Raw genomic sequence first — 24,771 nt, 5'->3', positions numbered from 1 at the left:
TTTATCACATGAAAAAATTGCGGTAGTCACCTCGGCTATCCTGACATAAGATTTTCGTGACATTCCTCCATCTCTCCAGGAAAATGTCGAGATAACAGCCCAAACTAGGTCACAGCACGTTCAGTCCATATTATTTCCAATTCATTATTCACAAATCGTTCTACACTGGACACTGTATAAACTGAGCTACTGATAGTGATGTTAAGAAAACCTTCAACAAAACGAATATATATATATGTAAATTCAATTGGAATATCAGCACCTCCATACCTATTCTGTTCCACGGAATTAAAGAAGCTTTTTTCTTTAATTCAATAAAGATTTATGTGATGATATATATAGAATTAAATTTTAACCTGACAATGATAACTGCCATTGTGGTACACATCCATGAGTAACGAATGTACTGGACATCTGATATTCGTAACTACAAATAACTGCAACACTTTTACTATTCCATGCGGTCTAGAAATAACTACAGCCTTAAATATCTCTTATATTATCACCTCACTATGTGTTGTAATGGCTTGCGGAAATGATGATTCGGCTTGTTTCTTCAGTCCTCTCTGTGCTGGGTAACCGTTGGCTTTTGTGAACACAACTGTCACACTGGACATTATCAACTGTCAGTCTGAGAAACTGCAGAAGAGTTCAGAATACCTACTGGTTCGTGGCACAAAATTTTAGTGGAAAAATTAGGAATGTATTGGTTCCCAGCAATATTTGTGCCAAGACTCATGACTGATCAGCAATTTCAACAATTTTCCCTCTGCAAAAATCCCCAAGAGCAAATGACAATAAAAATCTATTGAAAATTGTTACCACTGGTGACGAGGTGTAGGTTTACGGTTATAACATTGAAACCAAACAACAGTCTTCACACAGGAAGAGCCCAGCTTCATGTTGCCCCCAACATGCTCACATGAGCACCTGCATGACAGGTGCTCATGTGAGTGAAAGTAGTGCTGCTTGTTTTTCAATTATCAAGGCATCATGCATTGTGAATTCACTTCTGAAGAGCTAGCAGTTCTGAGAAGTGTGCCTGATGTAGTATGAAGAAACTGACCTGAACTGTGGACTGTGGGAGGCTGGCTCCTCCATCACATTTAGGTTGAAATGCGTCATACCCGTGAACAAAGTGTTATGCAGTTACATCATCATCTTAAATAATGATGTTTATTCAACACGACAGATTGTTGATTAATGGAACTAATTGTTGGTTACAACCTACAATTATAATACCACCTTTCCGTTTCGCTACATATTAGCTGCCAGCTTCTTTTTCACTTTCATATTGCACATTCATGCAGTTACTTGCACAAAGAACAAGAATGCAATTGCAACTGCTCGCTCATGAACTCTCACGAAGTTCATGAAAATGTCGCACAATCGCCTTCGAAAAATTAGGGTCGACGCTCAATTGACTTATATAAGGGATGGGCCTTCTCAGCCCTTGCACCGCGACCTTCAGTGGTATATTGTGCTTCTCAATAAACTTAACAGTGTGGCTATAACAAACTACGATGTTTATAAGAATGTGCTATAAAGTACGGGATTGATATTAACTTGGCTTTTTTGTATTTACAATTATTTTTCACAATAAAAAATGGAGGTCGATGATCCTGAGAGAAAAAAATGAATAACCAATGGTCAGCGAATATTACATAAAGGTGTTACCTTTGCCAATCTATGTCATCTGTATCACTTGGAGCACATTCAAAATGATACAATATCGATCGCATGGTCATCTTCCGTTCCCTATTTCACCTACTTCACAATTTCATATTGTAAAATGCACTCTGCAGCTGACCAATGAGATTATTCGAAGTGCAGGAAGTAGCATAACGTGAAAATTTCCACATTGGATGGTGAAGTGTTCTGTTTAGTGAGTTTGTAAACATTATTTCTGTTAAATATTTTGCAGTTGCTGTCAATAGAAGTGTTTCAGAATTCTGAAATAAACCTGTTCATATTAATTTTAGTAGGAAAAACGATTATATATACACTTGACTTAGTTATATCATCATTGGAATGGTACTCATGGTTTTGTAATCACCGTGGCGTTACCATTTCAAACCGGTCAGTACCTTAAGGTGAAGAGACGGGACAATGTCAGTGCCAACCGACTTAAGTTTGATGGATTTTCTCCGTGGAAGAGAAGATCCTTTTTCAACCTGACAGATCAAGATTTAAGCAATAAAAGTGAACAGGAATACGTTTAAGGGATGGCTCTAAATTATAGTTCCTTCAGAGAAATACAATTTCGTTTGTCAGTGCTGTGAAACAGAATTAAACCACTTATTATTTGTTTTGTTGGTAGAAAGCTGGTCACCAATTCCAGACGACATAATGGAGTTTATTCTAAACTTCAAGGACCAACAGTTTGAAATACTGGATGATGGTGAGCTTCTGTCTGCTGCAAGTGCAGTGGAAACAGGAGATGTAACTGCACCAGTCAGTATTTGTCACCCATGTTGCCTGGCATTGAAGAGGATGATAGGGGAGATCGCCTGTCTTCTTTGTCTAGTGTGAGTGAAAGTAATCCAGTGGAAGCTTCACATGTATGCGGTGACCAGGAGAGCTTTGTACAAGAAGATATTGAAGTTTCATCATCTTGGTCTCCCATCCTGATTACGTGAGAAAGTGCTACAGCCTGTAAGACATGCATAAACTTACAGAAATCATGAATTAAAATTAAAATTGCAACTGTAAGAAAATATAGTTCTTCAGTATACTTCAAATACACCTGACCATGAATATTTTTTTTTGGCACCGTGCGACAGGAAAGTGAACTCACTCACTCAGTGAGTGCGCCCTTCTGGAGAAGCCGCCAATTGTGCAGCCACACAAGAACTTCCCAGCATTTCATGGAACTCAAACATCATTACACGTGTTCACAAGAGCCCTCCACTGGTCCCTACCCTCAGCCAGATCAATTCAATCCATACCATCCCACCATATCTCTCTAAAGTCCGTTTTAATACTTCCACCCACCTACCTCTTGGTCTTCCCAGTAGTCTCCTTCCTTCTGGCTTTCCCACAAATATCCTATTTGGATTCCTCCTCGACCCCATTCGTGCAACATGCCCTGCCCATCTCATCCTCCTTGACTTGATCATACTAATTATACTTGGAGAACACAGTACAAGTTATGAAGCCAGAAAAGTAAACTAGTTAAAAAAAAGTTTATACTGCTGATATTCAACACAATTTCCATACAAAAGTTTCCACCTGTCTCGCTGTACATGAAGAACATTACAAATATGTGACATTTTTCACAGCAATGAGCACAAAACTACAGTCTTCTGGGACGTAATTCCGTACAGCCTCACAGATAATTACCCTGAATATGGAGGCAGCAGATTCCTCCAAAGTGGTAACTGTCTACTGGTCTACAGGGCATCATATCCCATAAGATAGTAAGTAATGTGAGTATATAACTTCTTTTATTTTCATTGATATATCAAATATAAAATATTCTGCAAAACAGAAATTGTTTGAAAGCTAATAAATACACAGAATTTATGTCCAGAAATAAAGCTGAGAGCCATCAGCTACTTAAAATTAACTTGCCTGTGGAAGGAGGGTAAGCACATTTCTAAAACCCTTATGATGCCATGAAAACATCTGGTGTCATGAAGTGTACAACTGCTTTACCTACTAACAAATGTGTAAAACTTCTGAAATAACTGCATAACTCTAGTCAGTTTAATGCAGCAATTAAAAGTCCTCTATTACAAAACATGTCATAACCATAATGCAAACAGACCTTCCTTATTCTCATGACCTTCCATTATGGCATACTGTGGAACCTTCATTTAATATTCCATGATTTAAAATTTTCTCATGTACGAGTACCAATCATTTTTGATGATCCATAGGCACTAATCTCAGTGTGAAATCATTTCACATAAGATACTCCTCAGTTTCAAGTTCAGATTCACTGAGTAGCACCTCAAAAAAAAAACCTTTTATGGGAGTTTCACTGCACTAAAAAGCAAATGGGCTATATAATCTGCTTGTTTTGGCACAATGGAGAAGAAACAGTTAAATGTTTACCTATACAAAGTCTACCAGCCACCTATGTGCTGTACAGTCATGCCTTAAAAGATGTAAATATTTAGCCATGTTGCATCATTCATCTGTTGTGCAACACTGTTATAGCAGCAACTGGAATGCAACTTTATATTGTCTGTGTCACTTTTATTACTACTTAACTGCTTATTCAACAGGTCCCTGTTCTTCTGTTTTTGTAGCTTGTATCTGATATCTAAGCTGCTGGTTTCAGGGTTTAGCCATGTTTGTTGAACATGTCCCAATGTATACTGCAGTCACCATCTTCAGGGTAAACAGGACAGGAGGACAAAGTGGACCAATATCTAGGTCTCTCAGAGGAGGTAGTGCTGTGGCATGGTGTTATCCAATGAGAAGGGGCTATGTGGTTATGAAGGAGGGCTGCAGCAGAACAGGTGCAACCGAACTGTTCAGGTGGCATCATTTGATATATATATGAAGTTACAAGGTCACTTCACATTTTGAGAGACTCCCTGATGATGCCAGGACTTCAATTCTGTATAATTCTATGCTGAGTTTACTAACGCTTAACAAGAGCCAAACAACCCACCGAGACTAAGGAATGCACAGAACAGAAACTGAACTTCTGCACTCACATTTACCATCCCTACATAATCATGGAGGGGCATGCAGTAGTGTAGCTGGTTGAGGAACTATGCTACAAGCCGGAAGGTCATGGGTTCAAGTCCCGATGAGGTCAATGGAATTTTTTTTTCAATTGACCTAATCCTTCCAGCCGGACTATGGACCTGGGGTCAACTCAGCCTCTAACATAAATGAGTACCAGGAATTAGTCAAATAATTTTCCTGGGTAGTAAAGCGTGGCTGGCACATAAGGCTGACAACCTTACTGCCATCTTTGAGCGGATTGTCTTGATAATGTGGGACCCTCAACGTCTCACAGCCTTATGAGCCTTCATGGCCTGTTACATGGATAACTTTACTTTTCTTACTTTTACACAATCAGGGAACCCATCAAAACTGACATCGCCACAACTTCAACCAAGATGGATACACCAACGCAGTCTGGCTGCAAGTGTTCTCCAACTCTTCTTGCCCACAAGGTTCATTCCCATTGGAAAACACCATGGCCACCATTACTTCTACTGTAAGCCCTACATACCAACCCACTTCCTCATTCATCCTGAAGACAGTAACCACAACGAACATCAAAACTATATACAGTCATGAGCTCAGTACAAACTGGACACAACAAGCTGATGGACAGAGCAGTAATATATAATTACCTACATTAAACCTGGGCTTACAAGATTTATAAATGTTTCAGTTGTAGTCTATCATAATTAATAACATCTCAACATCTTTATACATGTGTACTAATTTCAGCACAGTAATAACATCCTACATTTTTTTATTTCATGTATACAATCACAACTAAATCTCTCTACCCAAGGGAAATTCTCTAAAAAAATTGCTGATAAAATACATACTGAAGAACGTTTGCATCCTAGGGCTAATCCAAGGGGAAGCACAACAGATCATTGAAGGTTGCAGTATAGGGGCTGGTTTTTATGGCCCACCCCTTACTTACATACATACATGTTTGCATCCTTGGCAATATAATATGAGATTCTTACCTCTCTTCCAAGCCATCTATGTATTCCTTCTTTCTCTTGCGTGAATCCTGTGCTGATATATTATTACGGAATTTTCTTCTAATCTTTTTAAGTTCTCGCTCTTCATCTTTTGTGAGAGAATAATGAGAAGACAGTTGGACACCTTCTTTTTCAAGAAGTCTTTCTCTTCAGCTGCAAAGGAATACTTTAAGCATCAGTTACTGTACATTAAACACACAAAAATTATTTAATTTTGTTAAGTAAAATATACTATAAATATATACTATAATATAGTGCCCAGTGCTTTTCTGGAACTGCATTTGTACTTTAAACTTACAAAGTTCACACTGGGATAAAGATTACTCTTCAAGAAAGTTATTTGGAACAAACTGCTACATACTTCACATTCTAAGCCAAATAGTATGTAATAATACAAAAATTCAAAAGTTTCCAGTATGTTCATAATAAAACAGCTCAGTTACATTAACACTAAAGGTTCACTACAAATTGATGAATGAAATATTCTGATTTACATAATGGAATTTATATCATGACACCAATAAACTCTCTTTTAAGTCACTTGCAATCACAAATTCAAGAGTGATTCATATGAACTTTCAGGTCAAAAACTACTAATTGAAAGATTTGCTATGACAGGTGCAACACATAGACCATAGGAGATTGTTTCAAAATCTGCAAAAACGCATGGTTCCTTTGTAAGACCAAACGTCGTGTACTTTACATTACCATGAATCAACCTCAACTTATTCAAACCCTCTTAAACCATAATAATTATGCTGATCATTTTTACATGTTAACTGAAGTCTTGGATACTGTGGTATTGAATCATCAACCATTTCTTCTGATATACTTCCTTTAGAAGACTTGATGCTGCCAAGATCATCTTGTGAAGCAATACCTTTGTCAAGAACTGGTGTAACTTGAATTAACGGCCTCAAAGTACTACTGGTGGTTATGAGATGGCTGTTTTGGACAGCTTGTTTTATTGGAGGCAATACATCTGCAAAAGATTCATATATTACATGAACACATTATTAATAACAGTTATCACTTAATGCCTAGTCCTTTGAGAGAAATATTATAAGCATACTCATGCTAATGATGGCGTGGTTATCTTCTACTCTGACCTCCCCAAGGTTATCTGCGATCAGAATATCGAAAACTGAAGAGTCAACTTCAATATCTTCTCCTACAGAGCTCTCCTGGTCACCACATACTTTCACTCACACTAGACAAAGAAGACAGGTGATCTCCTCTATTATCCTCTTCAATGCCAGGCAACATGGGTGACAAATACTGGCTGGTGCAGTTACATCTCCTGTTTCCACTGTACTTGCAGCAGACAGAAGCTCGCCATCATCCAATATTTCAAACTGTTGGTCCTCGAATTTTAGAATAAACTCCACGAAGTCATCTGGAATTGATGCCCAGCTTTCTACCTACAAAACAAAAAATAACTGGTTTAGTTCTGTTTCACAACACTGACAAACGCAATTAAATTTCTTTAAAGGAACTGTAACTTACGGCCATCCCTTCAACGTATTTCTGTTCACTTTTATTGCTTAAATCTTGATCTGTCAGGTTGAGAAGAGGAACTTCTCTTCCACGGAGAAAATCCATCAAACTTACGTCGGTCGGCACGGTCGGCACCAACACTGTCCCATCTTTTCATCAAAAGGTACTGACCGGTTTGAAATGGCAACCCCACGGTGGTTACAAAACCATGAGTACCATTCCAATGATGATATAACTAAGTCAAGTGTATATATAATCGTTTTTCCTACTAAAATTAATATGAACAGGTTTATTTCAGAATTCTGAAACACTTTTATTGACGGCAACTGCGAAATATTTAGTAGAACTAATGTTTAGAAACACACTAAACAAAACACTTCGGCCACTTCGGCCTAACCTTGTGGAAATTTTCACGTTATACTACTTTCTGCACTTCGAATAATCTCATTGGTCAGCCGCAGAGTGCATTTTGCAATATGAAATTGTGCACTAGGTGGAATAGGGAACGGAAGATGACCATGCAATCGATATTGTATCATTTTGAATGTGCTCCAAGTGACACAGATGACATAGATTGGCAAAGGTAACGCCCTTATGTAATATTCGCTGACCATTGGTTATTCATTTTATTCTCTCAGGTTCATCGAACTCAATATTTTATTGTGAAAAATAATTGTAAATACAAAAAGGCCTAGTCAATATCAATCCCGTACTTTGTAGCACAATCTTATAAACATCTTAGTTTGTTATAGCCACACGGTTAAGTATATTGAGAAGCACAATATACCACTGAAGGTCGCGGTGCAAGGGCCGAGAAGTCACATCCCTGATACCAGTCAATTGAGCGTCAACCCTCATTTTTCGAAGGCGATTGTGCAACATTTCCATGAGAGTTCATGAGCGAGCAATTGGAATTGCTTTCCTGTTCTTGGTTCAAGTAATTGCATGAATGTGTAACATGAAAGTGAAAAAGAAGCTGGCAGCTAATATGTAGCGAAACGGAAAGGTGGTATTATAATTGTAGGTTATAACCAACAATTAGTGCCATTAATTAACAATGCGACATGTTGAATAAACGTCATTATTTAAGATGATGTTTTAACTCTACAACTTTGTTCATGGGTATGGCATATTAGAGCTCTATAATATAATACTGAACGTAATTCTTTATTGTTAAGAAAAGTGTTTATTGAAAAAATGAACGAGATAAGCACACAAAATTGCTTTTTTTAAAAGGATCAAATTATCAGGTTAACTTTCCTTTAGTGACATAATGAATTTCAGAGTTAAATACATACGTCTATATACTGAATTCTTTGATTTAAGAATTTTCCGTGAGCCCATTATAAACGTAGCTTCTATCACCTCAGAGAAATTTACCACGTTACCACATATTGTTTTGGGGGAAGGGATGGATAAATTTGTAAGTCATCCTACAACCTCCAAGTCCTGGATTATTGCGGTAGCGTATTTGGTTGAGGCACTGTGCTACAAGGCGGTAGGTCGTGAGATCGAAATCCGATGGGTTGGCTTTTTTTTTTTTTAATTTGCCTAACCTTTACAGTCACACTATGGCCCTGTGGTCGACTCAGCCTCTAACAGAAATGAATACCAGAAGCATTCTTGGAATATTTGGGATGAAAAGGGTGGCTGGCACTTAAGGCTGACAACTACCGCCATCTATGAGCTGTCTGTCTAGGAAATGTGGAAACCTAAACATCTCACACCCCAATGGGTCTCCAGGGCTTGTTACAGGGATAACTTTACTTTTTTTACTTACTTTTTAATTAAAAGAAATAATTGTTTTGCTATGAAATGTCTGTATTGCCTTAGAGCGCAGGTAACTTTTTAGCTTTCTAACTTATTTCTCATTATATAACTTCCAGTGGTTTGCCAGCACTTTGATACATCATTGAAAGATATTTTGGTTGGTCACGTAATTAATTTTGTTCCATACACTGCACTATGGATTTCATTGAGTAAAATGATGATAGGTGCTCAATATGACATTCAAGAAGTAAGGCGAGTTTGTTGGATTTTCAGTGGACAATCCTGTGGTTGTGACATCCGTCATTTGGCTCATGGTATTGTGCTGCAGGCAGAAACCCTTGGACAGTAGTCTGCACTGTTTGTGATTTGATTCAGAAACTCTTGTGCTGCTGTCTGTTGTGGATCCCTTCACCTGCTGAAATCTGGTGATGCAGGTTATGTTCCAGCAAACAGCAAACATTACTTTTTCAGTTGATGCTGCTGCTCGAGACAATTTACACATAGGTGATGAAGGATTTGCTAGCATAAATCAGGGTGGAAGTGATGCACCCATGACACATCATGAGACAGCAAACCCTGCATTTTCTTTATGTTACATGTCAACTAATGTGACATTCAGTTCATACACACACTGCTTACGGACTGAAACAGCTCTCATTTGCAATGCAATTTAAAGTTACGTGGTAATTTTTCTGAATTGGGCATTTTGCTTCCTTGATACTGTCATGTGCAATGACACTGTATATTTGTCTGGCTGTGGAGTGTCATTCAACCCATATACACAAACTTTGAGCTTGTTCATGTACAGATGAGGTCTTCTGATAAGAACTTTAATGGCTTGCATTTATGATAAATATTCACTTGTTTGCTCCCTTCATCTACTGATAGTTAATAAAACCACACATCATCATCCTAGTACATGAAGCCTTATGAACTGCCATTCTGGAACTCTGATAGTATAGTTATCTGTGCATTTTTATGCTTATGCCAGCTATGTTGCATGCATGTAGGCAGCTAAAGGTTACCGCTAAAGAAAGTGAAACAGTTTATTGTTGAAAGCATTTTACATGAATGAAACAGTTACTTCTGTTTGCATTGCCCATGTATATTTCAGATGGTAGAAAGGCAGCCACAATATTTTATTTGGGTTGATTTAAGGTGATTGGAAAGGTACTTTTCTAGAACAGAAGAGGCTACTCTGAGATTTGAGGTTGTTACTTCAGTGGCTTTAAGGATATAATACTGTGTAGCTTGATATAAGTTTACCAGTGCTTCAGATGGAAATGCTGCCCTCATCTTCAGATTTGAAGAGTAAGAAGGCAGTAGGTACCCCTGAAATATCCATTAACTTCTGCCAGACTACACGGTGTCACATATCAGAAGATAATACTCTTCAAAAGAGTCTGTTGTTTGTGTGAGGTATCATGTTGAACACACACGAGGAGTAAGGAGTGCTGGACATAAAGGCTCTTGTTTAGGTCACTGATCATACTGACTCTCCTTTCCTCCTCAGGAAGAATATTCAGAAATAAGAGTGCAGTGTCAGGTGCATTTGTAACGGTTTCATTACATACATCACAACGTGTTACAGTTTCCACTGTCAGGAGAAGTTAACTGTCATGAAGGAAATGAAGTTAAGGATATGGATGATGGTGAAGAATTTTCTTTTTGTTTACTTTCCATACAGTACGGACAATTCTTCGTAAGATGAGGCACCGACTACACAATTAATTTGCAACATCATGGGCCTCCTGTACATTCTTATATAAATGAAATATTGAACTTCCAATTGGTCCATAGAAACGTATGGAAAGTAAAAAATCAACAACCGATTCGATGTTGTATAACATTAACTTAAGTTTTATCTTGTTTTATACAATAACTTTAAGTTTTTTATATAATCTGACTTATTGTATTTTTACACAAAGTATTTTAACATTGTATCCAATCTATAGTACAGCAGTTCAATGGTGTATGTTTGTTGATATGTGTTTGCCTGATGCTGGCCGTTAGTGGCTGAGACATGTTGCGAAGCCCTGATTTTTTTCTATTTGTTGTGTTTTGATGGTCTATAAAAGAGTTGGATGGTGAAGAAGATAATGTAAGTGAGGATGAAGATAATGAGAATGATGATGTTTTTCCAGAAGAGGAGGAACAGAATGAAGGTAATGATGACAGTGGAATGGATGAAGGAAATAAGCCACTGAAGAGGAAATACGTTGAGGTGAGTTTAATTCAGCTACTAAAGTGTACTGTGTAAGATTTGAGGTTGTCCTGTCAGTGACTGGGATGTAACCATATGTAGTCTAGTGGAACTCGCTTAACCTGGAGAAGTGAATTATACATGTAGATTAATTTTTTCTAATTTATTTCTAATTTAAATTTATATGATGAAAATGAAGGTACAAAGAACAATCGAAAGAAGGTTAAGCCAGTGGAAGCTGGTCTGTATAAGCCTCCAACTGTGAAGGAGTTGAATCAGCTCACGGAGACTGAGAATCTGTTCCACTATGAACTATGTTAGTATTTCTAGACGGATGCACCCTCAGAAATTGTGATAGCATAGTGATAATTTATGCAGTCTTTCACAATGTATGAACACCATATTAAAATGTAACCTTCATTCTTCTTTATGTTCATTGTAACTGTCACAGAGGTCTGAATATTTTTGTGTTAGCGGATTTTGGTGCACCTCTTATGACATGAATTTTTTAACATTCCAGTTTTCTTGGTTTACTTGTTTCATTTCATAAAATCCTATTTCTGCTACCATGTGTTTAGTTTCATGGCCAGGGATGTAGGCATCACAGTTCACTGTTTTTAATATGGATTGTCAGATATCAGATACCTCATTACTGTCAATTTGCATGAGCAGGCAGGCAGAGTTGTTCATAAACATGTTGTAATGTTGAACATATTTTAGTACAATGGAACCTCACTTAACGAGCACCTCTCATGACGAGTAATTCGCATAACGAGCAAAACAAATTGTAAAAAAATGACTCACTTAACGAGTGACAAGAGTGGAAGTCCCGGTTTGTGCGCTTGCTACACCAGTCTGTGTTTATCACTTGTTCCGCTAGCATCTTAGTGTCGCTTGTGATCACACATTTTTCCACACCTGTTTTCAGACATATTATTTGTGATTTTTTTTTTGTGCAAAGTTTAACACTTTCGGACCGGTTGTTTAAATATTTAATCACCCTGGGGACCGGGGTTTTTAAGTCTAGCACTCTTAACTTGTGCACTGTTCACTTTAAAAATTAATATAAAATCTAATTAATTTTATGAACTAAAATTTTTGGAGAACACTTACCAGAGCTCCTAGAAGTGCTTGCGCATGTGATATCTCTGGAAACCTTCCCCTTTGTGAAGAGGCATCATGCAGAATTTGCAGATATACGCAGTCCTACTGTTCTTCTTGTGGACTGCGCACACACGGCACTGCCTAGAAGGGTGCTTCTTCTTGCAATGTTCACTCTTCACAATTCTCACGAGGGTATGTTTCCGCATATCACCCGAGAGTCGTCCAGGGGTGTCCACATGAGGCTTGCGGCAGGTGCGAACAGATGGCCCCAGCTGCACTACGTCTGTGTCTGACACAGGTACTGCCACCACCGTGAGGTCAGTAGCCCAAGCTTTTGCCAAGTTCAACAGAAATGCTTTGTATTTCAAAGTAGAATTTCTGTTCACCTTTTTGAAAACCGAAAATGAATTGAAAATTGCACGGTTTATAAGCCACATTGCAACAGGAGGGACCTGTGGCCCCTGTCACTGACACTTTCACTGAGGCTGGCCTCGCTATCAGAAGACGAAGCAGTTGGCAAATCTGATAGCTCATCGGAGAACAAATCTAATATTTCTTGTTCTCCGAGAGAATGCATCACCTGCAACTGCTTTCATCTCTGATCCATGTTGCACTGCTAACTTCCTGATTCATACATGGAAGCTTGGACTCGAACAAAGGCTTTTTTCTTTAGGGTGTGACAGGAAATGAGCGTGATCATGTTACTGGCTAAGGTAGCAAACCTTCCCAAGGTCAACTACGCAGTAGTTATGATGCAACTTGGCCACACAGCGAGATATAGTCGGTTGCAACATAACGCGTCAGAAAAGGGCCAATTGGCCCGCCTAGTCCGCAGCGCTATAGAAACATAGAGGGCCAATTGGCCCCTCCGCTCCTGAATGTGTTAATAACCCTTGCAAAAATGTCCCCGAAGAAAAGGCCGCAAAAAGACTGCCATAAGAGAATAAAAATAACCGTAGAAATGAAACATAAAATCATTGAAAAGTGAGAATGAGGTGTGAGCATGGCTGATCTAGTACGCACATACAATCAGTCTACATCAACAACTTGCACTGTCCTCAAGAACAAGGACAAGATTAAGGAAATAGATGCTTCAAAGGGAGTGACAAGAATATTTACGCAATGGTTACATATTCTCGACGATGTTGAAAGGTTGCTCCTCATATGGATAAATGAAAAACAATTGCAAGGTGACACTATTAACGAGAACATCATTTGTGAGAAGGTGAAAGAGATTTTCACCGACCGCGTTAAGAACACGCCAGGATGATCAACGGCCAAAGAAGAAGCATTTAAGGGAAGTCGTGGGTGGATCGAGAAGTTTAAGAGAAGCGTCGTAAGGCGTGGTGAAGCAGCAAGCTCTGACACAAAGGCAGCAGAGAACTTCATCGGCGACTTCAAGAAGCTCGTAGATTCTGAGGGTTACCTGCCGCAACAGGTTTTTAACTTTTAAGTGCGAAAGTGTCCCGTTTGTGCCAGTGGTGAGTAAGGTCGTCATGGCCAAAGTACCCCGTTTTGGCCAGTCAGGCATTTAAACTCTGCTAGTGGAAGCACGCACACACACCGCTAGTAGAAGCGCATGCACAGTCCTAAATATTTATTTTTAAATGTATTAATTACCAGACAGACTTGAGTAAAACCCTAATAGAGGAATTAAAATAATATCTAAATGAACAACAGCAAATAAAAATATACGTATGAGTTATGCCAAAACTTATCCACGATCCAGTAATTTTATTGCAGATTCTGCAGATAGGTATGTTAAAAATATATTGTAAAATTTGATGTACATACTTTTTTTTTTGTTACCTGCTTGATGTATATATAGGCTGAAATTATATCGATTTCACTACAAACGCACACAAACCAGATCGCACTCTGTATCTCAGCCATGATGCAGTTGTCTGTTCATTCAAATAGACGGGGCAATAATCTTTTGCAGCTCTAACGGAAGGTCTTAGCACTGAAGAAGGGACCCCTCTAGCTTTCTCTTGAATAGCCATGCTTTCATTCTTCTGTCCTTCAGTCAAAAGATTCGAAAATCCGAAGAGTGTAAGAAGTGCTAGCAGAAGACCAAATGATTTCATTGCTTAAATCTGTTTTATGACACCAGGGACTGCTAAAATTTGTCAAGTGTTACAAACAGGAATGCGTTTATAATGCAGAACAACTCTGTGAAGAACTGGGAAACCATTTTTGCAGTACGCATCAAAATTAAAACACAAAAAATTGAAAATAGAGTATAACACTTTGTATTAAAAATTTCAAATCTTCCATTATAATATGCGACACTATGTTCTTTGCTGATATAAACAAAGTTAATTCCATCCATTTATCATAAAAATTGAGCTAGATACAGCATTTTTAAACACAACGCTTAAAATTGATTAAGCGCCTAACAGGAACGGATATTTAAACGCAGAGAAGCAACGGGCATTTAAACGAGCACCAGCAGTGGGCATTTAAATAAACTCCAGTCAGCTCAAGCTTACCACTACGAAGTCCAGCATTTAAAGGTTAATTGTGACAAGACGGGTCTCTTCTGGAAAAAGATGCCGAAGTGAACCTATATAACAGCAGAGGATAATGCATTGCCTGGCCATAAGCCAATGAAAGACTGTCTCACGCTGCTATTTTGTGCCAATGCAAGCGATGATTTGAAAATTAAACTGCTGCTTGTTTACCATTCAGAAACTCCACGAGCCTTCAAGAAGTGTAAAAGTCCAGAAGAGCAGGCTAAATGTGATGTGGAGGTCCAACAACAAGGCTTGGGTGACACGTGACCTTTTTACTGATTGGATCAATGAAGTGTTTGGTCCTTCTGTGAAAAAGTATTTGCTTGAGATGAATCTGCCACTCCATGTCTTGCTTGTTATGGACAACGCTCCTGCCCATCCTCCAGACCTACAAGATGACCTCCTTGAAGAATTTAAATTCATCAAGATCCAGTTTCTGCCTCCCAACACCACTCCGTTACTCCAGCCTATGGACCAGCAGGTTATTTCTAACTTTAAGAAGCTGTACACTAAAGCACTCTTTGAGCATTGTTTTGAGGTGACTGAAGGGACCAATCTCACTCTCAAGAGAGTTTTGGAAATATCACTTCCACATCGTTGCCTGCCTCAAGATGATCGAAAAGGTGTGGGAAGGGGTTACCAAGAGGACCCTCACTTCTGCTTGGAAGAAGCTTTGGCCGGAGAGTGTTGGCGAATGTGACTTTGAGGGGTTTGAGATAGTACCTGTGGAGCCTATAGTCAACGAGATTGTGTCTTTGGCCAAGATCATGGGGCTGGAGGTGGATAACAGTGATATCGATGAGCTTGTGGAAGAGCACAGCCAAAAGCTAAACACCGAAGAGCTTATGGAGTTGCATTGTGTTTCACAGCAAGAAGTTGTGGAGGAGAGTTTGTCAGAGGAGGAGGAGGAGGAGGAGGAGGGGGTAACAGCAAAGCAACAATCTTCTGGTGCAATAAGAGAAATGCTGAAAGCATGGGAAACTGTTGCATCGTACATTGAGAAGCATCACCCTAATAAGGCAGTGGCTATGTGCACTGCAAATGTATTTAATGATAAGGCTGTGTCACATTTTCGCCAAATTTTGAAGCTTCGGCAAAAACAAATGTCTCTAGACAGCTTTCTAGTAAAAAGAATTAGATATGTATCATAAATAATAAACTAATTATTTTGAATTTTTTTTTTCTGCAAATCGAATTCACATTCCAGGTTTGTTCATTTTGCATAGAAGAAAAGGTGACTGTGATTCACGCTGTGTATATATAACAGTGTATATATAATTTTCTTTGAATAAACATTATACATAAAATTTCTTGAGTATTTTTTTCGGCATGGAACACATCGTATTTTACGTTAATTTATATGCGAAAAATTGTTTCACTTAACGAGTGTTTTGCATTACGAGTAAGATTCTGGAACGAATTATTCTTGTTAAGCGAGTTTCCACTGTATTCAGAATATAATTCTGGCAGTAGCCAACACTTCCAGGTTTCCATACTTGTCTAGTTGGTGGGAATAGAAAAATGGATTGAGTGACTGGGTGCATTCCAAATTAGCATTTTTTGAAGTTGAAATCATGTTGCTATTGTCACAGCTGATTTTAATGTATTTTAATAATAGCCTTCTGGCTTCGTGTCATTACATTCTCTGTAATTCGTATCTTGGGGGAAAAAAAGAGTGTCCTAGCAGTTAGTGTAAGTTCAATTCTTATGACAGTTTGCTCTCTGCTTTCCAAATGTCACATCATGTTACATAGTAGTAGTATGTGACTTCATACAGCCCTTACTATAACATGCAAACAGGTTTTTATTTTTGTATCATTAATACTAAGATCCCGCCCCCCTCACCTCCCTCTGAAATGAGTTCAACATAGATTTAAGTATAACATGGAGATCTAAAGCCCAAGAATAACAATATTATATTTAAGCATCCTGTTACACTACATACGATATATATGATTAAATTCCGTCCTAAGTGCAACAATTTATTGTAGGTCTTTCATTTTGTTTTCTTCTACACTGCATGTTTCAGCCGTAAACGGCCATCATCAGGTGTATACCCTCACATAGCTGTTACACTGCACCCAGTTTAAAATTTAAAAACACACAGGTCTTCCCAATTGGCTAACAGGATCTATTTCGCTGATATTTGTCTGATTCGTACATCATCTTTGTCACCCGCACACGACAATTTTGACACTCATGAACTGGCACTTTTAAAATCTTCAGTTCCAATTTTAGAAAATTCTTTTTTTTTCCAAAATTTAAAATTCTCAGGGTTACTCGCCCCACGTCTATAGTGCTGCAGCAGCTACTTCTTGTTTTCACCACTGTACAGGTGTTATTCTGTGTAGGCTCCCTGTGTGCATGCCGCTGCTTTATCTTTGAGCACACATAGTGAAGATAAGCAGCGGCACGCACACAGGGAGCCTACACAGAAAAGCACCTGTACAGTGCTGAAAACAAGAAGTACCTGCTGCAGCACTATAGACGTGGGGTGAGTAACCCTGAGAATTTTAAATTTTAAAATTTGGAAAAAAAAAAAAGNACTGGCACTTTTAAAATCTTCAGTTCCAATTTTAGAAAATTCTTTTTTTTTCCAAAATTTAAAATTCTCAGGGTTACTCGCCCCACGTCTATAGTGCTGCAGCAGCTACTTCTTGTTTTCACCACTGTACAGGTGTTATTCTGTGTAGGCTCCCTGTGTGCATGCCGCTGCTTTATCTTTGAGCACACATAGTGAAGATAAGCAGCGGCACGCACACAGGGAGCCTACACAGAAAAGCACCTGTACAGTGCTGAAAACAAGAAGTACCTGCTGCAGCACTATAGACGTGGGGTGAGTAACCCTGAGAATTTTAAATTTTAAAATTTGGAAAAAAAAAAAAGAATTTTAAAGGAATTTTCTAAAATTGGAACTGAAGATTTTAAAAGTGCCAGTTCATGAATGTCAAAATTGACGTGTGTGGGTGACAAAGATGATGTATGAATCAGACAAATATCAGTGAAGTAGATCCTGTTAGCCAATTGGGAAGACCTGTGTGTTTTTAAATTTTAAACCGGGTGCAGTGTAACAGCTATGTGAGGGTATACACCTGATGATGGCCATTTGTGGCCGAAACATGTAGTGTAGAAGAAAGCAAAATGAAAGACCTACAATAAATTGTTGCACTTAGGATGGAATTTATATCATATACCCAAGAATAACATTGAAATGCTTCACTCTAGCATTAAAGATGCATTGTTATTTTGAAGACTTTGGTCAACCCTTGCAGTTGCAATAGATTTCGTTGATAGTATTTCTGCTGTCGTGATCACTCTCTTGGTGAATCAGCAGATTAAGAAGAAATGCTGAAAAATATAAACATGTATCCCTCTACAGTCGAACTCAGCTTCTGGGTACTGTATGTGATCCAAGTATTTAGAGTCTGGAGTTTGTCAAGATACAGTATTGTGCAAGTTGTATAAGTGGTGCTCTTTTATACATTTTTTTAACTCTTTTTCTTTGCAACAACCAGTCTGTGTAAAATGTACAGTAACGTGACAGAATTTATTTCCTTTCTTCTTACCATACAGAAATTGGATTTCTATTACTTGTTCACAAAACCTGGTTGGTTGTCAGTTTCAAATTGTTAACTTGTGTCCTGAAGGCTTTGTTGTGTTTTATACTCATAATTTATTCACTTGAGGTTCTAGTTTTGGAGTAGCATTTCAGAATGATATATGTAGTGTACCGTAGTGTAGTGTTAAAGACAAAATTTAATTTTTTTATACAAAATAATTAAAACATTTCTGATAGTACTTATATTATCAACATTGCATTCTGGAAACTGTTGTTTAATGTTAAAATAGTTCAAAATTATTTTAAATGCTTATTTTAAAACGTGTACCGATCATAAAAAAAGACAAACTCTTAGTGGTTAGAGAAATATCAGGCCACTAAAGATTAATGCCCTTATGTCTGTAAATAAAACTCCTTAAGTTTGAGAGTTCATTTTCCAGGGACTTTAATATAGGCTGTGTGTATCACCAAACTGTCAAATTTTTAAATCACTAAATTAGAAGAAATTGCCTAATTATGGTATTTCCTAGATGTCTTGATCTCACCTATTAAATTTTGTTGTTTTGTTTGTGGTTCATATTGCCTGTTCAATTAAAAGCACAAGATTTGAGTGCATTCTCAAAAGCAGCTGCAGCCATTGGAATAGTTTTCCAAATGCGCAGAGCCACATGGGACTAAAAATGAGTATCATCAAGATGTTCTATGAGTGACAAATAGTGCCTATGTTGAAGTTTTATTGAAAATTATTTATAAATGTCAGGAGTTTCTTGACAGTTAAGAAAATTATTTTCATGGTATGTTTATTTGTTGGATACTGAATTTACCTGGCTATAAGGACCCCCCCCCCCTTCCAGTGGGAAATTTGCATGGAAATTTATTTTATTACCTGTCCAGATAATACAAGGTGCTTCAAATATGATCGGGACTGATTTGTGTGTTAATAAGCCGCACTGTGCAGCAGCTGTGCAACCTTGAGAGAGTGAAACCACAACCTCCCCCCTCCCTCCTGTTCGGGTTAGAAACTGTTCAGTCCTGTCTGGGAGTTGCTAGAGTGATGAGTGAAGAGAAGGTACCGCAGAGCGTGGAAAAACGCATTGTGATCAAATTCCTCGGAGAAAACGTCCCGTCTGCTGAAATTCACCACAGACTCCAACAACAGTATGGGGAAGAGTGTCTCTCATGGACACGTGTGTTTGAGTGGTGTAAGTGCTTCAGAGAGGGCAGAGAGCGCGTGGAGAATGAACCGCATGATCGTCGGCCGCGAACCTCCATCACCAAGCCAAACATTGATCGTGCAGACACTTATTCATGAGAATAGGCCACTGTTCCGCAACATTTTTCTACTCGCAACACACCATGAAGTACCCATGACTCAACAGGGCACACCAAAATGTTATTCGCCTCAAAAACGCATGATATCAGACAATTAATATAAATATGTAACGTGTTCAACTTATTACTATAATATTATTATATCGTTATTTTATTGTCATTAAACAGAAATCGACTCGTGCATTTATTAGCAATTAATGAACTTTAATTCACTGTAGAGCGTAGAAAATACACTTCTATTACTGTTAAAGTAAATACAGAAATTCTACTCATACCTTCAATGTGATACTTGCACCTGCATAGCTCCACACAGGCGACTGATCCGTGGTGGAATCGTTGACAACACAAGTCTCATTTCTTCATCGATGGATTTGAGCCACTCCCTCTTTGATGTCTTAATTTCAGTTAACATCGAGAAGCCCAGTTCACACAAATATGTAGTTGGAAAATAACACATTAACTGCCATCTCAGAGATAGCCGGGTATCCACTCCTTATTGCCAACCAAAACGTATCCAAAGGCACTTCGAGAAGTTTTAGTTTCAGTGTTCTGTCTGCTTTTAAATCTGCAAGTTCCTCTTGTATATTAGTTGGAAGATGTTCTGAATTCACAACAAATGGATCGGTAACCCAGTAGAAATCTTGTACACTCTCTCCAAAATACTTATTGAATTTCTGCTGCAGCATTTCTGAATGTTCTTTAATTGTGTCCATCACCACTTTATTGTCATCAGCAAGTGGCCATACAGTCGGGGACATCTCAAATGACCCATCTGTAATTCTCTAACTAGCAACCAAAATTTGCGAACTACTTAAGAGCACAGCCGTGATAGAACTGAAACAATTGTAAAACGTGGGATCTCTACTCTTCAAGCAGAAGAGGTGACACTATACCGACTTATTTTTGAAATATTTATAATTTTAAATGAAGTCCAACAATCGGTAGGGGCATCTAAAGTTGAAGAAGCTCTAACTTCTAACAAATGGGCAAATACCGAAACAGCGTTATAAAAGACAGGAAAACCCTTGCTAATCCCTGCAGTTTTAGGGAAAAGCACGTACACAGAACATGCGGCAAGCATAGCAAAGAAGCAGCGTAGATGCGAGAAAAATAAATCAATAATGAAAACTATAATATAACAACAGTTGTTAGTAAATAATTTATGTTTAATTTCTTAGAATACAACGTTACTGTACATAAAAAATCACAGCATGTAATAAAGAATAAACAAGCATCATCTTATTTAATCAGTGCAGTGGCTGAGAATAAAATATAAGCATATGAAACATGGTAACTGGAATAAAATAAAACGAATAAAATTCGACAATTAATTTCTTACAATAGGTAAACGTTCATGTCACACCTTTCACCTTGTGACAGCACACCAGTTGCAAAACACCGGAATAGGCGCATCACTGTCAAGGAACTTGGAGCAATGCTGTCCATCAGTGTTGGTAGTATAGAAGACATCATGAAATACCACCTGCACTATCGCAAGGTGAATGCATGTTGGGTACCACGCACTTTGATGGACGTGAACAAAATTGTGCTCATGCAAGCTGCCAGTCGTCTCCTACAGCAATTTGAAAATGAAAGTAATGCATTTTTGAAGTCTATAGTGACCACCGATGAAACGTGGGTGCACTACTTCATTCCTGAGTCCCAGCAATCATCACGCTAGTGGCGGCATACCAGTTCTCCCAAACCCAAGAGAGCACAGAAGAGCCATTCAGCAGGAAAAGTGATGGCAACGTTCTTGACAGATGCCAGAACAGTCAGTGCAGCTTATTACTCAGACCTCCTGGCAACAGACATGAAGGAAAAGATCTGATCCAAGCTGAAGAAAGGTAGAAAGTGGGTAGCCTTCCTTCAAGACAATTCACGCCCCCATATGGCCAAAACAACAATGGAAACCCTCCGGAAATTGAAGTGGAACCTTCTGACACATCCGCTGTACAGTCCCGATTTGGCCCCAAGTGATTTCTACCTGTTTGGAAGGCTCAAATCAGACTTGCAAGGCATGTGGTTTGAGGACAATGACACTGTCATCCAGACTGTTCGGGAGTGGATACGCTGCCAACCACAAGCCTTTTTTGAAAAGGGCATCAAGATGGTTCCATAACGTTGACTCCAGAAGGGAGTATGTTGAAGATTGACATGTGCAAGTAAGTGTTTGGCATTTATGGTTTTTTAAAAAAAAAATCAGTCCTGGTCATATTTGAACCACCGTGTAGAACATTCGCTTCCATTTTGTATGTTGCTTTGACCATGCACTTTGATACATGAACAGAGCAGAAATCTGTATTGTGAATTTTGTAAACTTCATAAACTCAGATTATGAGTTAACATGTTTGCAGAATTTACTTCAGTGTTTCTTTCATGGACCCATATTTTTTGTGGTATGAAACTTGATTGTATTTGATGGCTGTTCTATGTGGCCACCAGTGACTGGTTAGCTTCAGTAGAAATCTTCCACATTTCCAGTTTGTATGGAGTTGTTGCAGATGAACTGTCGATTTCATAAACCGTACTTACAATTGTACAGGTCATTAAATATTTCCTTTTAGACCAACAGTTCAAAAACATTAAAAGTGTATGAGTTTCCAAGATGTGCCTGTTCTCATATGGCTATTAAGAAACTTGATATGACAAATATTTTGCCCTAAAAGTTATTAATCTTCAGATACATATTCACAAAATAGTAATGGCATGCTATGAATTATTATTTATTTATTTATATAATGTGTGTAGAGGCTAAAAAGAGCAAATATACGAGTATATGTATTTGTATTTACAGTGAGTGAATCTGGTAATACTCTTGACTTCCAGCTGACTGAGAAGAAAGTGCTCACTGTTACCAATACGTTATTTCTGTATATTGCAGTTTTATTGTGTTTATGTTAGTGACCATGTAAATATTTGACTGCGGTAGGAATTCTGTTATTTGTATAATGTCTTACTGTTCTGGATTGACATAAAAGCATGATTTTAAAATATGTAGTTCATAGGTTTTCAGATATCATCAGTGGAATATAGTGTTTTCATTTACTTTCATTCCAACTTCTAGTCCAAAGCTTGCATTCAAAAGTGGTCTGAATTACGGTTAGATATAATCACTATTAAATATGGTAGATACTTTATATTTACTTGACCTCTTCATAGCACTAAATTAGATTTATATCATATAAAATAGTTACAATATTGTATATTTTAACAGCATGCACTAATGAACCTGGGAAGTGTGAAAGACAAAATTTCCTTATGTAATTCATTATATCTAAACACATTTTGTCATGAATACAATGGATTTTTAATTACAGAAAGTGTCACATTGTGTCCTTTGCTTCCAGCAAAGAAGGTGGCATTTTGATTAATAGTATTCTCACAGCCAGAATGTAGGAGGTATTTTTTGTGACCTGCAAAAGGCTTTTGATTGTGTAAATCACAAAATTTTGTTGGATGAACTGGAACTCTATGGAATAGAAGGTATATTTAAAACACTATTAGATCTTATGTATCTGGTAGACATCAGAAAGTTCTTTTGGGTCATATAACTGATAGGAACAATACATCTAAGTGGGAAATAGTTAAATGTGGAGTCCCACAAGGCTCGATTCTTGGCCCCCTGCTTTTTTTATCTTATATAAATAATTTACCTAAAATAATAAATAAGGATAATAACATGGTTCTATATGCTGATGACACCAGTATTATAATTACCGATACTAATAATGTAAACTTTGAAACAAATCATAACCAAACTTTTAAAGACATAAACACTTGGTTTAATGTTAATTTACTTACCGTAAATTTCAATAAAACTCAGCATTTAGAGTTTCGGTCTCTGAATTGTAACACAACGATACAGATTAATTATGATCAGGAAAGCATCTCCAGTGTAACAGAAACTAAGTTCCTTGGTTTGATTACTGATGATGTATTATCTTGGAAACAGCATATTGACCTAGTGATCAGTAGATTATCCTCTGCATACTATGCATTGTGAAATATAAAACATATTGTATCATTTGCAACGTTAAGGCCAATCTACTTTGCTTACGTACACTCCATCATGAGTTATGGTATAATCTTCTGGTGTGCCTCCTCACATGCCAGGAAAGTGTTTTCTTGCAAAAGAAAATTGTTAGAATCGTAACGAACACTAAACCTAGAGATTCTTGCAGGGATATATTCAAGAAATTGGAAATTATGACATTATATTCTCAGTATATATACTCACTACTTCTATATATATTTAATAATAAACATTTAGTTAACTTTAATAACGAGATTCATGAATATACAACTAGATCCCAAGGTAATTTACATGTACCTTGTGTGAGTACTTCAAAATTTGATAAAGGAGCCTATATAACAGGTACTGAAGTGTTCAATCATCTTCCACGATCAATAAAGATTTTGGTCAGTGATGAGAAAAGCTTTAAATTTACATTAAAGAGATTTTTATGTCATATTGTTTTTACTCTATAAATGAATACTTTCAGTACAAAGAAGATAAAGGTTTGTAATCCAGATATTCTCTTGAATTGTTTGTTAGGTTGACTTTACACATGATGTATTTATTACCCGCTGACTAGTCACTCGGTGTTTAAGGGTATCAATTTTATGGTAGTATGGTACTGTAACAGACCATCTGTTTCAAATAACATATGGCTGTATACAATTAAGATGGTCATGAATGGTTTACTCACAGCTCATTTCTTTTTATCCTGTAGAGCAGGGATCTCCAAACTTTTCAAAACTCGGGCCACATTAGGTAATTCAGCACTTTCAATGGGCCGGATAAAATGTGAAATTAATAACTCTAGGTATATAAGTTTTATTGAAAGCACAGAATCTCATAAACTAAATACAAAGTACGTGAGAATAAATTGTCGTATGTTAATGACAACAGACAGTAGCAGCAAATGCTCATATTTTCATCACAAATTATAATAATACAGTTAATGTGAATGATGGAACTCTTTTTGCATTCTTAAAATCTGATTAAATTGAGGTTCAAATTTTGAAACACTAATCACAAGTAGCGACTTTAAATGTAAATTTGCCCTGTATTTCGACGTGATCTACTTCATCTGG

General features: G+C 37.6%; 1 protein-coding gene and 1 long non-coding RNA gene across 4 annotated transcripts; one reads left to right on the top strand and one right to left on the bottom strand.

The window, feature by feature from the left end:
* Window positions 1-1,157: 1,157 nt before the first annotated feature.
* LOC111871514 lies at window positions 1,158-6,893 on the bottom strand. The gene is made up of 4 exons (XM_023864672.2): window positions 6,763-6,893; window positions 6,463-6,672; window positions 5,673-5,843; window positions 1,158-2,653 (listed from the first exon to the last, which is right to left on the bottom strand). Exons 1-3 carry the CDS (start codon window positions 6,764-6,766, stop codon window positions 5,689-5,691), a joined length of 369 nt encoding a protein of 122 aa, XP_023720440.1. The 5' UTR covers window positions 6,767-6,893; the 3' UTR covers window positions 1,158-2,653; window positions 5,673-5,688.
* Window positions 6,894-7,957: 1,064 nt separating this feature from the next.
* On the top strand, window positions 7,958-24,317 carry LOC111871511. Of its 3 annotated transcripts, none has more exons than XR_002844033.2 (3): window positions 7,958-8,193; window positions 9,231-11,181; window positions 22,469-24,317. It is a non-coding gene; the product is annotated as an uncharacterized LOC111871511 (long non-coding RNA). The 3 variants fall into 3 exon arrangements; XR_004513778.1 differs by having other exon boundaries at window positions 7,958-8,309; window positions 11,036-11,181; XR_004513777.1 differs by lacking the exon at window positions 7,958-8,193 and having other exon boundaries at window positions 8,836-11,181.
* Window positions 24,318-24,771: the final 454 nt, after the last annotated feature.

This window comes from Cryptotermes secundus, unplaced genomic scaffold (assembly GCF_002891405.2).
Source record: "Cryptotermes secundus unplaced genomic scaffold, Csec_1.0 scaffold625, whole genome shotgun sequence".
In the NCBI taxonomy this organism is placed as follows: Eukaryota; Metazoa; Arthropoda; class Insecta; order Blattodea; family Kalotermitidae; genus Cryptotermes; species Cryptotermes secundus.
The sequence above is the reverse complement of the archived record's forward strand: the minus strand, read 5'-3'. Positions and strand labels throughout refer to the sequence as shown.